General features: G+C 49.6%; 6 protein-coding genes across 7 annotated transcripts; 3 read left to right on the top strand and 3 right to left on the bottom strand.

The window, feature by feature from the left end:
* Window positions 1–1,246: 1,246 nt before the first annotated feature.
* On the bottom strand, window positions 1,247–3,084 carry LOC132220831 (histone H2A type 1-D). 2 transcript variants are annotated; one of them, XM_059674474.1, is made up of 2 exons: window positions 2,630–3,084; window positions 1,247–1,748 (listed from the first exon to the last, which is right to left on the bottom strand). In XM_059674474.1, the coding sequence occupies exons 1-2, from the start codon at window positions 3,016–3,018 to the stop codon at window positions 1,577–1,579; spliced, it is 561 nt and encodes a 186-aa protein (XP_059530457.1). In that variant the 5' UTR covers window positions 3,019–3,084; the 3' UTR covers window positions 1,247–1,576. The 2 variants fall into 2 exon arrangements, with proteins under 2 accessions (XP_059530457.1, XP_059530458.1); XM_059674475.1 differs by having other exon boundaries at window positions 1,607–1,863; window positions 2,630–3,083.
* A 214-nt stretch (window positions 3,085–3,298) lies between these two features.
* On the top strand, window positions 3,299–3,885 carry LOC132220853 (histone H2B type 1-C/E/F/G/I). The gene has a single exon (XM_059674507.1). It carries the CDS (start codon window positions 3,353–3,355, stop codon window positions 3,731–3,733), a length of 381 nt encoding a protein of 126 aa, XP_059530490.1. The 5' UTR covers window positions 3,299–3,352; the 3' UTR covers window positions 3,734–3,885.
* Window positions 3,886–6,109: 2,224 nt separating this feature from the next.
* LOC132220852 (histone H2B type 1-C/E/F/G/I) lies at window positions 6,110–8,509 on the bottom strand. The gene has a single exon (XM_059674506.1). It carries the CDS (start codon window positions 8,224–8,226, stop codon window positions 7,846–7,848), a length of 381 nt encoding a protein of 126 aa, XP_059530489.1. The 5' UTR covers window positions 8,227–8,509; the 3' UTR covers window positions 6,110–7,845.
* On the top strand, window positions 8,498–9,245 carry LOC132220843 (histone H2A type 1). Its single transcript, XM_059674495.1, has one exon. It carries the CDS (start codon window positions 8,516–8,518, stop codon window positions 8,906–8,908), a length of 393 nt encoding a protein of 130 aa, XP_059530478.1. The 5' UTR covers window positions 8,498–8,515; the 3' UTR covers window positions 8,909–9,245.
* A 990-nt stretch (window positions 9,246–10,235) lies between these two features.
* Window positions 10,236–10,801, top strand: LOC132220836 (histone H3.1). Its single transcript, XM_059674481.1, has one exon. The coding sequence runs from the start codon at window positions 10,256–10,258 to the stop codon at window positions 10,664–10,666; it is 411 nt and encodes a 136-aa protein (XP_059530464.1). The 5' UTR covers window positions 10,236–10,255; the 3' UTR covers window positions 10,667–10,801.
* A 721-nt stretch (window positions 10,802–11,522) lies between these two features.
* Window positions 11,523–12,288, bottom strand: LOC132220829 (histone H1.4-like). The gene has a single exon (XM_059674471.1). It carries the CDS (start codon window positions 12,213–12,215, stop codon window positions 11,571–11,573), a length of 645 nt encoding a protein of 214 aa, XP_059530454.1. The 5' UTR covers window positions 12,216–12,288; the 3' UTR covers window positions 11,523–11,570.
* Window positions 12,289–14,677: the final 2,389 nt, after the last annotated feature.

The raw sequence follows: 14,677 nt of genomic DNA, 5'->3' as shown, positions 1-14,677 counted from the left end.
CTGGGTGGGACGCGGCTCCCGGATGGAGACAGCGGCACGGACTACAAGACGTGTCTTTATTTTAAAGCCAGATTCCACCAGGCAAAGTCAAGATGTTTACAACATTCTCGTGGGTTTTGATCCTACTCATTTACATGCACCTGAACTCTATCAAGCCCACATCACTCAGACTCGTGGGGCCACGTGTTCGAACCATAGGTTCAAGCTCATAACTATAGCTGTTGGCTATAATTGTGCTGGGAGGGCTCTGCCCTCCAAGCTGAGACTTGCACGTGGCAATGAGAGGACTGTGCCCTCTCATTAGTCTGAGGCTTGAACCTGCCCAAACACTGTAGCCACTTTCCACAGCAGTCAGGGGCCCATGCCAGGGTTGAGGGTGTGGTCCTCAGTAGGGGTCATGCAGGAGGCAGCTTATCAATGATTTTCTCTCATCATTGATGTTTCTCTCTCTCCTTTCCTCTCTGAAATCAATAAAAAATATATTTAAAAAAAGAAAATCAGGTTTCACTGGGGGGATAAGAACACATGTAATACCTTAATCAATAGAAAAAAATTTATAAAAAGAAAATCAGGTTTATACCTGGGAGAGACCCAGTAAAGATTAATTCATAGACGTGGCTTAGAGATCCTGTTTTAGTTTTTTTTTAAAAAAATATATTTCATTGACTTTTTACAGAGAGGAAGGGAGAGAGATAGAGACTTAGAAACATTGATCAGCTGCCTCCTGCACATCTCCTACTGGGGATGTGCCCGCAACCCAGGTACAAGCCCTTGACAGGAATCGAACCCGGGACTTTTCAGTCCGCAGGCCGACGCTCTATCCACTGAGCCAAACCGGTTTCGGTTAGAGCTCCTGTTTATAAAGCATCTTCAACAAAGTACAGTCCTTTTTTTTTTTTTTTTTTTTTTTTTACAGAAAGAACAGGAGAAAGGATGCAGCTTTAGGCTTCTAAGGATGGCAAACTGGGGAGGTGAAATATATGTGAGGAAAGCAAGAGTCAGCTTCGTTTGCAGGTTCCTCTTGTGCCCGTGGGCTGTCACCAGTCACTGAGGACCCAGTGGTCTCCACAATGTCTGTCCTGACTTTAGGCAGGAAAAGGGGATGGAAGAGAGAACTCATCCTGCACCTGATGCTTCAGCTCAAAATCACTTTTGTGTCCCAGAGGCTACTGTGGGGTGACTACTCTGGTGTCCTTCACTGTCCTGTGTATAGTCCTGACAATCTCCTTTTGAACTAGGTTTTCTCCCCGATGGTTCCCTTAACAATTAATTCTCCATAAGAACATTTACTGTGCTTTTGAGGCATGGTGTATGGTTTTGGATTTTGCATGTTGGTAGCTGTCCTAAGCTCAGTGCACAAAGACCAGTTTCCCTCTGTGACATAAACCAGGCCTCCAGGTGCTGTTGAGGCCGCCACAGCGAAGCCAGAGAGGCTCAATGACAACTCCTCTCGTTTGATTTCCCTGCACTTTCCCTGCACTCGGACCCCGAGGATTGCAAGTCTGTTCCGTTCTCGCTACAGGAGGGTGTGCGGCTGCACATGACTTCGATGAGTTTGCAATGAGCCTGTGTCAGTTCAGGGGTCACAACAGGCTGAGCCGTGAGTTACAGAGACCAGGACACTGGCCCAGAGCACTGGTGGGGGTTCTGGCTTTATTTGCAGCAACAGGCCAGTCTGGTTCGTAGGCCCCCCGGCTGTGCCTGAAGTGGTCTTGTTTGCTTCCTTGAGAAATGGGATCAGCTTACCGCTAAAGGGGGATATAAAATGAAAATGTCTGTTGAGTTTATACTCCACTTCAAAATGAGTGCATGAAAGCCAGGTTTCATTCAGTGCTGACTTTAGAGGGCTTCATTCATTGTTTTCTGACGAGACAAATGACCAGGGGATGAAAAAAATGTTAAGAATGCCTTCACCAGTGAAATTTAAAAAGCCCGCCCTCACGTGTGATTGGCCAGCTACCCCTCCTTTGTTCTATCATTTCTTTTATTCATAATTGAGGCTGACAGTGAGTTTACTGGAATATGCAGCCTATATATGAGGAATACACAGCAGTCATGTCCACAGAACAATTCCTAGCATGTCACGGGCAGTCCGAACTGATGTCCTGGCACACAATCGCAATTGCCTTCGGTACAAGGGAACGCCAGAAATTATAGTGTCATGAATCTTTCCTAACATCTTTGTGTACAAAGTGTGACCAATGGCTTAAAAAAAATGAACTAAGCACTTTGTGGCAGGTAAATTAAAACCTTACCAAGCGGCTGTGAGCAAAATGGAGATTTAGACACGTGTCCTGGCCTGAAAGACTTCACCTTCTCACTCAGGAAAAGTGGGGAGCTCGTCCCCTTCATACTGGGGAACGCAAGGGAAAGAAGCCTTTGACTTTTAACCCCGAAGCGTGTTGCATTGATCGCCTTAATTATAATATGGAGCACCTACAGCACTTTCGCTTATGGTGACTTGGCTTTTATTGTAACTTTCAAGTGGCTAGGAACTGCTGCAAGCATGATTTCAATTAGCTGCTAAGGTCGGGAAAATGCCAGCCCTTTCAGTGAGAATGTGGGTGGCTCTGAAAAGAGCCTTTGGTTTAGTTATTTGCGTTGTTGCCAAAAAACGCAGGGTCCTTACTTGCCCTTGGCCTTGTGGTGGCTCTCGGTCTTCTTGGGCAGCAGCACGGCCTGGATGTTGGGCAGCACGCCGCCCTGCGCGATGGTCACCTTGCCCAGCAGCTTGTTGAGCTCCTCGTCGTTGCGGATGGCCAGCTGCAGGTGGCGCGGGATGATGCGCGTCTTCTTGTTGTCGCGCGCCGCGTTGCCCGCCAGCTCCAGGATCTCGGCCGTCAGGTACTCCAGCACCGCCGCCAGGTACACGGGCGCGCCCGCCCCGACGCGCTCGGAATAGTTGCCCTTGCGGAGCAGCCGGTGCACGCGGCCCACGGGGAACTGCAGCCCGGCCCGCGAGGAGCGCGTCTTGGCCTTGGCACGAGCCTTGCCGCCCTGCTTGCCGCGTCCAGACATGCTGACCAGTAACACCAGGAGAAGAGCCACAGGAAGAGAAAAAGGAGAAATGTGCGAGAGGAAGCAACAGGACGCCAGTTATAGTCCTGGGTGGGATTGTTAAACGCGAGATGGGATTGGTTCAAAATTATCTCAGTCCCCGCCAACCAATGAGAAAGGTGATAAGATGCAAGTGCATTTACATGAGCGCGTCACCGACACATCATCAAATCAGATCTGGAGATGCTTGAGGACCTCATTTGCATAAATTCTCTATAAAAGAAGACGCTGTAGACCCAGGCGGACATTTTACAGTTTTCCGCTTTCCTTTGCAGCTTTTCTCTTTTGCATTAAAATGCCGGAGCCCGCCAAGTCCGCGCCCGCCCCGAAGAAGGGCTCCAAGAAGGCGGTGACCAAGGCGCAGAAGAAAGACGGCAAGAAGCGCAAGCGCAGCCGCAAGGAGAGCTACTCGGTGTACGTGTACAAGGTGCTCAAGCAGGTGCACCCCGACACCGGCATCTCGTCCAAGGCCATGGGCATCATGAACTCGTTCGTCAACGACATCTTCGAGCGCATCGCGGGCGAGGCGTCGCGCCTGGCGCATTACAACAAGCGCTCGACCATCACGTCGCGCGAGATCCAGACGGCCGTGCGCCTGCTGCTGCCCGGCGAGCTGGCCAAGCACGCCGTGTCCGAGGGCACCAAGGCCGTCACCAAGTACACCAGCTCCAAGTAGACGCGCGAGCCCCCGGCCTCACTCCTGAACCCAAAGGCTCTTTTCAGAGCCACCCACGTTTTCAGCATAAGAGTTGTAAGGACTTCACTGGCCACTCTGACAGCTAAACAGGATGCCGAACTGGTATCGTTTTGATTATATTTTTAAAAGTGTCTGGATGTCTTGTACTTGCAACGGGAAGCACACTAGGACTGACGTTTGGTTAAACATGAGAGGGGTATTGACTGGTTTAGTTGTAGACTTTTAATTTCTTCCTTTGGGCACTTTGGCTACAAAGGTGGCTAAAGCACTGACATGCTGTCTCAAGTGCTGTGAATTCCTGTGTCTTACACATCCTTGCATGGAAAGGGAAGAGGACTTCGGTTGTTTAATAATCCTTAGTGGTCTGGGAAAGACCTTCATCCTAGTTCCAGTGGGTGTGTTTGCTTAAAGCAACTTAACTTCACAAAACAACCTGCAGGATGGTTAATGAGCATGAAAGTTGAAAAGGGTTTCATTGGCTCCAGGTTAGTTCACGAATTCCCTGAAAGTGTTTACAATAGTGCATCTACCTACGTGTTCTTCCCCTGCCCCATCCCCCACCCTGCCCAGCAAAGGAACTGACTGTGGCTTTGTTTCTAATTCTAAACGTGCTGTAATGCAGGGTGCCAGGCAGAATGTGCCGCCTGGTGTATCCACCTCCTACGCTTTGGATTCTGTGATGGGTTAGGCTACCTCACAAAGGCCCTGCCGCTGCAGCTGAAACAGGTACCCGCGAATTCCCTGTAATTTAAAATGAGATGCTCCAGGTGATCCCAGTGAGGTAATCAGAGTGCTGAACTAGTCAGGTGGCAGCCGGAGGAGGATTTGCCCAGAGACCTGCTTTGGAAATAAGGAGCTCAGGGGGGAGGGAGCCCTCCAAGAGCTGGAATGGGGAGCAAACAGTGTCCTTTGCAGCCCCACAAGGGAACGCAGCCCCCCGACACCTTGGTTTTAGCTCAAGGACACCCAGGAGCAAATGCTGATCTACACAACTATAAAGTTTTAAGTGTGTATTTCACCAAGATTGTGATAATTCATCGACCGACAATACAAAATGAATGCCCTTACATACATTTAGTATTGCCTAATGTGTTCAGTGATGTCTTTAAGATTATAAATTTATACCTGTAACTATTATAAAAATCAATATAGATGCCTGTAAACTTTATAAATATTTCAGGCTCTCATGATTTTGAAATTGATCTTATTTGAACAGCAGCAACCTGTATTTTCTTTTATATGGGAGTCTACAATGGCTGAAGATAGCAGCAGAAGTCTAATTGTATGGAGTGGTACTTCATCTGCTGCAGTATTATTACTTCTGCTGATACTACTACTTCAAAAAGCTGGTCTTCATTATAGGCAAACTAATGGAGTCATGGTAAAAATGTCCATAAATAACTTCGTGAACTGTAAATCTCCCTAAAATATTTAAATGTATTATAATGGCTTCATGTTTTAACAGAAGTAGCAGCGAAGTAGATTTTAGGAATATTTTCCTTTTATAAGTGTTAGTTAGGGTCGCCAAAGGAGGAACGCACGATGCCAGAAGTGGTGAGGAATTATAACTTAGGAGGCCATCTGGATAGCAGATGGGCTGAGCCCCCCAGTGGTGCCAGCACCCAGGGACGGGGTAGGGGATTGTCAGAGATTTTAATGGACTGTAGGGCCTTTTCTAGGCGGAGAATTCTCTGGGCGAATTCTCTAGAGGGGAAAGGTAATGGCCTTAGCAAGTGGACTGTGGTGTAAGGGAAAGGGAATGTGGGTTGTGAATTCATCTAAAGGCCAGTTCCTAGGGGAGGGGTATGGAGTCGATGAGTTGATCAGACCTAACAATAAGTAAAACAACCGAGGGTGTGAGAACCCAAGTTCATGGACCTGGCAGAGCTCAAGTTCCAACCCCAGTCTTCTGATGCTGTGGCCTTCCAAAGACGTCCGCATAGAATTAAAAAACACTTTTAAAGAGATCTACGGATTTCCTAGCACCTTGGGAAGTACCTTTACATAGGGTTTCTCCTCTCCCCAGCACCCGCTACCTGTTTTCTTGGTGTGTGTGTTCCAATTGATCTTTCATGTTTCCTGAGTCGGCCAACAGGGAAGCTTGGCTAGGCTCAGAGGTGGGCCTGCAGCCTGCACTTCCCTCTGGGTCCCGGGGAGCTGAGGGTGATAAGCCCTCCCCAGCAGGCCCCCTCCAGAGCAAGGACCATGTCTTCCAGGGTGATCCACGTGCCTGAGGCTGAGAGGGGCGCCCTAAGCATATTCTTTAAAGTGTAAAATAGAACCAACCCTTTACAGCCAGGGCGGCGAGGTGCCCTGGTGTCCGGAAAACAGAAAAGGACGGGTTATTTTTACAAAGATAATTTAATGAACGTGACACAGGTTTTGGGAAACTGAAAAGCAAGAGAGAACTGGTGTGCCAAGGACAAGGGAAAGGAAGCAGGAGCCAGAGCAGGGCTCAGAGCGAGAACACACGTCAGTTATTAAAGTCTGGAAATCTGGAGGGAGTCCCGGTAGAGATAAGGCTCCGATCTTGGGAGCAGGCGCTTATAAAGCTGATGCTGGAAGCCTAGAACCCAGGCTGGGGGTGGGGAGCGGGGGGCAAAGCCAGGAACTGGAACCAGTTGTTGTGATAGAGGGGAGGGCATGTCATAAGAATGGAGCCGCCATTGTCTAGTAATTCTCCTCACTAACTGTGGTGAGAGGTTCTCTGACAGACCCTGGGACCCTGGAGGCTGGAAAAAGATAAGATGCCGCCATGGGTCCATGACTCAGAAAACAGACACATTGGAGAACAGGCCAAGGACAGGACACGCTTGGACTGGGTGGCTGTGCTGGGACTCTGGCCCCCTCCGGGAGTGTTTCTCAGGAGCGCGGACCATTCTCTGGGCCCAGGAACAGGCTGAGCTGTTTGTAACATCACCGATTAGACACCTTATCAGGGTGTGAGCTCCTGCAGGCCGGACTGCAGACTCTTCCCTCCCGTTTCCCTGCTACACACGCAGCGCGCAGCACGTAGCTATCTTCTCCATCGTGTGCATCTAATCAGCCAACTGCGCGGGGCGGGGGGTGGGGTGTCAGAGCAGATTCTTGTGGGTGGCCTGCTGGTCTCCCTGCTGCCGGCAGGATTGGAATAAACGCTCATATGGGATCCAACCCCGTCTCTGCTTAATTGGCAGAAGTAGTGATCGACAGCCCAGACGGATACCTTGGTTCAATGGTTACAGTTGCCCCAGAAGGTAAGACCAGAGCTGACACAGAAGCAAACTAGAGCGCCCCCTTGTAACTGCCCCCTGCCAGCCCCGCTGCTGTGCCTAGAAGCTACTGCAAATGAGTCTGGTGTGCACAACTCCAGCCTGTTTGCCCTAAAAACAGCAAGTCCCGGGAGCACTGGAGGCAGAGGAACAGGCCTACTGTACTGAGTACACGGGGCTCCCATACAGGTCTTCCTAGAACGGACAAAGGCTCAGCAAATTCAGGAGTCATTGTGATGGAACAGAAAGGCATGCAATTCTTTCGCTGAGGCAGTAAGCGGCTCTGAAAAGAACCCTGAGTTAGGCATCCACGCCCTTAGATAAAACGCTTAGCAAGGGCTCTAAAGGCCGCGGGCACAGGGCGGGGGATGGGGATGGGGAAGTCACTGGAGCCACACAAAGGAAGGCGGGCGCAGAGCCACAGCGACACCTAGAGGACGCTCGTGGAGGCTGCCAGTGAGGCGCTTTGGGGGGACGCTTTACTGAAAACAGACCAGACATTTCAGGGTCGATTTGGAAGCTTTATAAAGCGTCTCTTGCAGCCCACACAGTCCCTGCGAAAACGTTAAAAAATGGTGGCAAGCAGCTTGAGGGGATTAGATAGTGAGACATACATGGGTTTCAGTCCACGCTCACATACACAACGGGAGCCTCGTACTGGGCACTATTGTCCAGAGAGGTGGCCCTGCACCTACCACGTGGGGCACTCGGGGATCCCCTCCCGAGTGTGGGCACGAACGCTCAGGACTTGGACGTGCCAGTGCACAGCTCTCTATGGGAAAACGTGGGTGGCTCTGAAAAGAGCCTTTGGGTCAGGAGTGAGGCCGCGTGCTCGCGCGTCTACTTGGAGCTGGTGTACTTGGTGACGGCCTTGGTGCCCTCGGACACGGCGTGCTTGGCCAGCTCGCCGGGCAGCAGCAGGCGCACGGCCGTCTGGATCTCGCGCGACGTGATGGTCGAGCGCTTGTTGTAATGCGCCAGGCGCGACGCCTCGCCCGCGATGCGCTCGAAGATGTCGTTGACGAACGAGTTCATGATGCCCATGGCCTTGGACGAGATGCCGGTGTCGGGGTGCACCTGCTTGAGCACCTTGTACACGTACACCGAGTAGCTCTCCTTGCGGCTGCGCTTGCGCTTCTTGCCGTCTTTCTTCTGCGCCTTGGTCACCGCCTTCTTGGAGCCCTTCTTCGGGGCGGGCGCGGACTTGGCAGGCTCGGGCATGGTCGGGAGCTCAGCGGAGTCGTTCAGCTGGAGAATGCAGTAGATGGAGGAGAGTTTGACTTATCCGCCTTATATACCAAGTGGTATGCAAATAAGGTGTTAAATTCTTGTGTGTAATTCGTGCATATTCAGAGTGACGTCATAAGGTCTGCCCAATCAGAATGCCAAATAGAGCTGCAGATTTAGCCAATGACACAACTGCTTTTTCGCGCCCAGACATGTTTATAAAATTTGAGACCGCAGCACTTTCACTTTGCTGTCTGCTTTTTGTTGACACATTGAACTCAACATGTCCGGACGCGGCAAGCAGGGCGGCAAGGCGCGCGCCAAGGCCAAGACGCGCTCCTCGCGGGCCGGGCTGCAGTTCCCCGTGGGCCGCGTGCACCGGCTGCTCCGCAAGGGCAACTACGCCGAGCGCGTCGGCGCGGGCGCGCCCGTGTACCTGGCGGCGGTGCTGGAGTACCTGACGGCCGAGATCCTGGAGCTGGCGGGCAACGCGGCGCGCGACAACAAGAAGACGCGCATCATCCCGCGCCACCTGCAGCTGGCCATCCGCAACGACGAGGAGCTCAACAAGCTGCTGGGCAAGGTGACCATCGCGCAGGGCGGCGTGCTGCCCAACATCCAGGCCGTGCTGCTGCCCAAGAAGACCGAGAGCCACCACAAGGCCAAGGGCAAGTGAGGACCCTGCGTTCCTTTGGCAACAACGCAAATAACTAAACCAAAGGCTCTTTTCAGAGCCACCCACATTCCCACTGAAAGGGCTTGCATTTTTTTTTTTTTCTTCCATAAGCAGCTGCTTGAAAATGGTTTTTACCGTGTTTGGTCAGTAGATGTCAGTAAACACCCATAAGAGCGAAATTAACCTCTGAAAAGATACATTAAAAGGAAAAGTTATCAGCCAAGTAGAAACAGAGGTGTTTGGTTTCAGATAATTAAGCTGATCACTTCAGCAATACCTCAAGATTAAGATAAGAAATACATTGTATATAAGGGGGATGTTTGGTCAAAGGTGACTATTTAAATGCAAATGTAGTTAATGACCCGCCGCAATAAACCACCTTTTCAGTCTCTTGTTGGGTAGTTTTGCATTTTAATAGGACAAATCACCTGTAAGTGGGTCTGCAACACTGCTGGGCCTTAACCGTTTGCAAATAGGAAACAATACTTTATGTGCCCGCAGTCATGCCCTTTTCTTTATTTTTCAGTTTTGTTTATGCTATCACACCTATCCTCTTCCCGCCTCCACCCTCATGACCTTAGGCAGAACTTAACACAGGCTTCAGCCTTACTGTAAAAAGGCTTAGTAATCTTTGCAACATTCAAAAACTTGAGTATTTTCTAAACATTTTACACAGGCATCAGGTAAAAGTGTCAAACTTAGTGACATGCTTTCTGTGAGGATGCTGATTAATAGGGAATACACATATTAATGTAGTTACAACAGAAAATAAAATCACTTCAATTTATGGTCTTGTTGCATTTAGGGAAAGTATATGAAAACAGAACATTTAAAAATCTCCATGTTGGGGGCGGGGAGAGGGAAAGTCTAAGGTCATATGGGGAAATCAAGAAATTTATATTGAAATCCGTCTTCCTAAACTTGAATGAGGCAAAAACAAGTCACTTAGCCAATCACATTTAGCGCGCGCCTTTTCAAAAGGAACACAGGAAAGGCAGTTTAAGCGCCAAAATTTACAATTCTTATCAAGCGAACAACATACGTCTGTGATAATTTGTGCGGGGATGAAGCCACGATATTGTGAAAGAGACGGTATAAAGACGATAGAGGCGAAAAACGGTAGATAGAAAACCCCTTCTGAAAGGGTGCTTGGGAGGAAAAAGTTAATTTTCGGTCTTAACCTACCGGAAGTCCCACCAAACCGGAAGTGATCGCCGCGAGCAATAACTTTACTCTGAGGCTTGATGGACAGATAACTCTTCCAATCAGAGCGGGACTCGCCTTATATATACCGGTTGAGATCCCACTCTCCCCTTCATCCCCAGCTTCGCCTCTCGTTGCTTTGCAATGGCTCGTACTAAGCAGACGGCGCGCAAGTCGACGGGCGGGAAGGCGCCCCGCAAGCAGCTGGCCACCAAGGCCGCCCGCAAGAGCGCGCCGGCCACGGGCGGCGTGAAGAAGCCGCACCGCTACCGGCCCGGCACCGTGGCCCTGCGCGAGATCCGCCGCTACCAGAAGTCCACGGAGCTGCTGATCCGCAAGCTGCCCTTCCAGCGCCTGGTGCGCGAGATCGCGCAGGACTTCAAGACCGACCTGCGCTTCCAGAGCTCGGCCGTCATGGCGCTGCAGGAGGCGTGCGAGGCCTACCTGGTGGGGCTGTTCGAGGACACCAACCTGTGCGCCATCCACGCCAAGCGCGTCACCATCATGCCCAAGGACATCCAGCTCGCGCGCCGCATCCGCGGCGAGAGGGCGTAACTGTTACCCAAAGTTCAACGAAAACCCAAAGGCTCTTTTCAGAGCCACCCACAACTTCAATTAGAAGTGCTGTAAGCAAAAGGGTGGGACTTAGTCACCTTCAGGGACTCGGCTTAATCTGCTCATAATTTCAAGGTAATTTGTGTTTGATAAAGGTTCTTTCTATCATATTTATCAGATGTAGCCGAAACCCCGTGTAAATCCTCTCCTTGGCACAGCACTTGAGAAGCAAACCCGAACGCCTCCGGGCGATGCCCGAGTGTAATTTTGCATAATCAGGAATGGGAGAGCTCCTAGCCTCAGGCAATTGGTAAACAATAGGTAGGAAGTCGCTCAGGGCATACAGTAAAAGTAGCTTAGCGCACCGTTTTCACCCCGAAGCAAGACTGGTGAAATGAGACTTAAACGTGTGTATGAAAAGGATTATAAGGTTTCACTTTAAGGCTCAACGCAGGAAATACAAGTCGGAAAAAAACACGCAGAAACCTGTGGTGGGAAATGAGGCTTTAATTTTCACAATTAACAGCTTTTTTTTCTTTAAGGGCATGCAAGTTTGTGTACTTTGTATTCACAACTTCTCACATGGTATCACCGAATCCTATTCAGTAATAAAGTCCTCTCTGGATACCTGGCTGGGTCAAAGGCAAATACTGGAGCCATAGAAGACAAGCGCTGCCCAACCTTAACCCCAAAACCACTTTAGCGCGCCAAACCCTTCACTGGTAAAGTAAACGTGTACTTACTCTTAACACACAGAACACCAAGCACCAGGCGCAACGTGTAAGAACAGCCTCAGGTCCGCCGCCTCCCACCCCATCCAGGGAATGTGGTGTCACCAGCTCTTTGTCGGATTACGTGGGTGGCTCTGAAAAGAGCCTTTGTATTCACGGAGTCAGTCGGGTGCTCACTTCTTGGGGGCAGCCTTCTTGGGCTTGGCAGCTTTCGGCTTGGGGGCCTTGGGCTTGGCGGCTTTGGCCTTGCCTGGGCTCTTGGCCGACTTCTTGGGCTTGGCGGCCTTGGCCTTCTTGGGGCTCTTGGCCGCTTTCTTGGCTCCCGCCGCCGCCGCCGCAGCCTTCTTGGGCTTCTTCGGGGTCTTCTTGGCGCTCTTCTTGGGGGTGGCCGAGCCCGCGGCCTTCTTGGGCTTCTTGGCCGCGCCCGCGGGCTTCCTGGGCTTGGCCGCGCCCGCCTTCTTGGCCTTGGGCTTGGACTCCCCGGAGGCCGCCTTCTTGTTGAGCTTGAAGGAGCCCGAGGCGCCGGTGCCCTTGGTCTGCACCAGGGTGCCCTTGCTCACCAGGCTCTTGAGGCCCAGCTTGATGCGGCTGTTGTTCTTGTCCACGTCGTAGCCCGCGGCCGCCAGCGCCTTCTTGAGCGCGGCCAGCGACACGCCGCTGCGCTCCTTGGAGGCGGCGACCGCCTTGGTGATGAGCTCGGACACGGGCGGCCCGGACGCCTTGCGCTTGGCGGCGCCGCCGGACTTGCGCGCCTTCTTCTTCGCGGGCGTCTTCTCCGCAGAAGGAGCGGGAGGCGCGGTCGGTGCGGTCTCGGACATGGTCGTCGGCGAGGATACCTGGCAGATTAAAAAAAACTAGTCTGCGAGTGGCGCGGCCGGTGCGGAGAGTGTCTATATAAACACACAGCCACGCCGCGCGCTGATTGGCTCCCGGCTCCCTCTTCCGCCCCAGAGCAACTGGGTCTCAGCTCCGTCTCGGAATTGTGTTTGTTCCATTCTAGGAAAGCCAAAAAATTAAAATTTCCTGTGGAAGAACCACTGCAATTTTACTCTACAATCCACCGGGACAGGTCAAGCTTTGAGGACGTCATACTGTCGCCTTTCGATTAGCATCACGTCCGTCTCAGCCTTTGTCAAAAGCCCCCGACACTCTGAGAGATTCACAGATCGGAGAGTCCACTTGTTGATTTTCGTTCAAAATATAAAATTTTCCCTGTGTGTCTCCAATATCTTGCCCCCCAGTAATGTTCTATACCTTCTTGGCTTGTCATACATGTCAGCATCTGCTGCATTGTCCTTGAGATTTACCCAGAAAATCGCCTTCCTAGGAGAAGAAATAGCACAGGCTCTCCCAGGATTTCTCTACAAGAGCAGTCCTGAAGGGTGCTTGGAATACCAGCGATTTTTCATCAGAAAAGCCTTTGATTTGTCTGAAAAAGCTTTAGCACAGCTTTTGGTGACTATTTTTGGCTGTAAGGAGTCAATATTTATTTAAAGTAAATGGGGGATGTAGTAATCAATGCTTGTCTTTTAGGGCAGTTGGGCCTGTTACAGTAGCTGATGGCAGAATAGATTCAGGAAAAGGCATAAAGAGAGTTGGTGCTTTCTACAGGTTAAAAAAATTCTTTTTTTTTTTTTTTTAAAGAGGGGGATGTTAATCAAATGTTCATGGGCTTTTGGGCACAGAAGTCTGTCATGGTTGGGGAAGATACATTTGGCAAGAATTCAAGTAACAGCAGCATTAAGGAACATACACAGCACACACCCTCACTTATGTAGGATTCCTTTAGGACAGGGACATTTCAAAGCAAGAATGTTCTATAGTTACTACTAAAATTCTTATTTAAGAAAGGATATAGGTTTATAGGCAGCGCATTACAGCTTCTGCTTTCTGTTCAGTAAGATACAGGTTGATGGTAGAGTTGTTAGGACAAGAGTCTCACTGAATGCTGTTTTTGCTAAATGCTGAAATTCAGCACAGAAACAGCCAAGGAGCTTGACAGGAATCAAATCTGGTAAATGAACAGCAAAGGAGAAATCAGCAGGGATTTAACCAAATAGTCTATGAGCGCTGCTGGGTAAGCCTCCTTCAGAGGACAGAGCTTTGGCTATGAATCCCTGTCTCCTCCACCTGCTGCAAATAAATAAAAGGACAGGCCCACAACTGTCTCTCTTGAACCGAACAGCCCAAGCGGCAAACTCCTTGAGTTTGGTAACGGTGATTTGATTTTCTTTTTCGCTCCTCAAGCTCTATGCTCGTCGTCAACAAGCTCAAGGCTGTGTTCCACTCGGACTATGAAAGGGAAACGCTGGGATACTACACAACACGGCAAAGCACGGGAAGTTAAGCTTTCTCCTTGACCCATCAATGTGTGTTACATCAATGGTTTTCCTCTCTCTCTCTCTCTTTCTCTCTCTCTCTCTCTCTCTCTCTCTCTCTCTCTCTCTTTCTCAGCAATAAAAAAACATATCCTCAGATAGGATTAAAAAATGTTTGTAAATCAATAAACAAAATTTAAAAAATATTAAAATATACATAGGATTACAAAAACACCATATTAAGCTACTGTCATTAAATTTATCAAAAGTGCAAATCAGTGAGGTATTAACATGTATTAACATATGTGCTTCTTTATCAATACATTAAACAAGATTACCCATGTGACCAAGAATTAGAGTTTGATGGAGTAATATATTTAAATGATGTTTTGAGATATCAATAGCTGTAGATGCATTGAGATATGACTGTAGCACAGGTCTAGCCAATTATACTGTTAACTGTTTTCATAAACAGAGGAAATGCTACCATTCTGTTGGGGGATACTAAGAATAAAGATCAAGGTTTTTTTTACCCACAAGTTCTCAGACCCTCTGAATCCTGTCTGAATTCCCAGGTTAATAACTCCACTCTAGAATTTGTTTCCATACAGTGTGTTTTTTGTTGTTGTTGCTTTCTTTAAAAAAATATTTTTTAAATACTTAAAAATATTTTTTATTGACTTTTTAGAGAGAGAGGGAAAGACAGAGAGAAATATCGCCCAGACCAGGGAGGAGGCTGCAACCAAGACATGTACTCTTGACCAGACTCGAACCCAGGACTCAGGAGCCTTCTGTCCACAGGCCGGTGCTCTACCCACTGAACCAAACCAGTGAGGGCTCCATATACTGTGAACTCGTGGAGCAACTTTGATGCGAGCTTGGTCCTCCTTACAAGCCATGGAGAAAAGCCAGGTCTACCCAGAGTCAGCTGGCACTTCTCCACGAAGTGAGTGATGAAGTAA

The sequence above is a fragment of the Myotis daubentonii genome, chromosome 18 (genome assembly GCF_963259705.1).
Source record: "Myotis daubentonii chromosome 18, mMyoDau2.1, whole genome shotgun sequence".
NCBI classification, from domain to species: domain Eukaryota; kingdom Metazoa; phylum Chordata; class Mammalia; order Chiroptera; family Vespertilionidae; genus Myotis; species Myotis daubentonii.
This window is presented reverse-complemented; position numbering and strand designations above follow the sequence as displayed.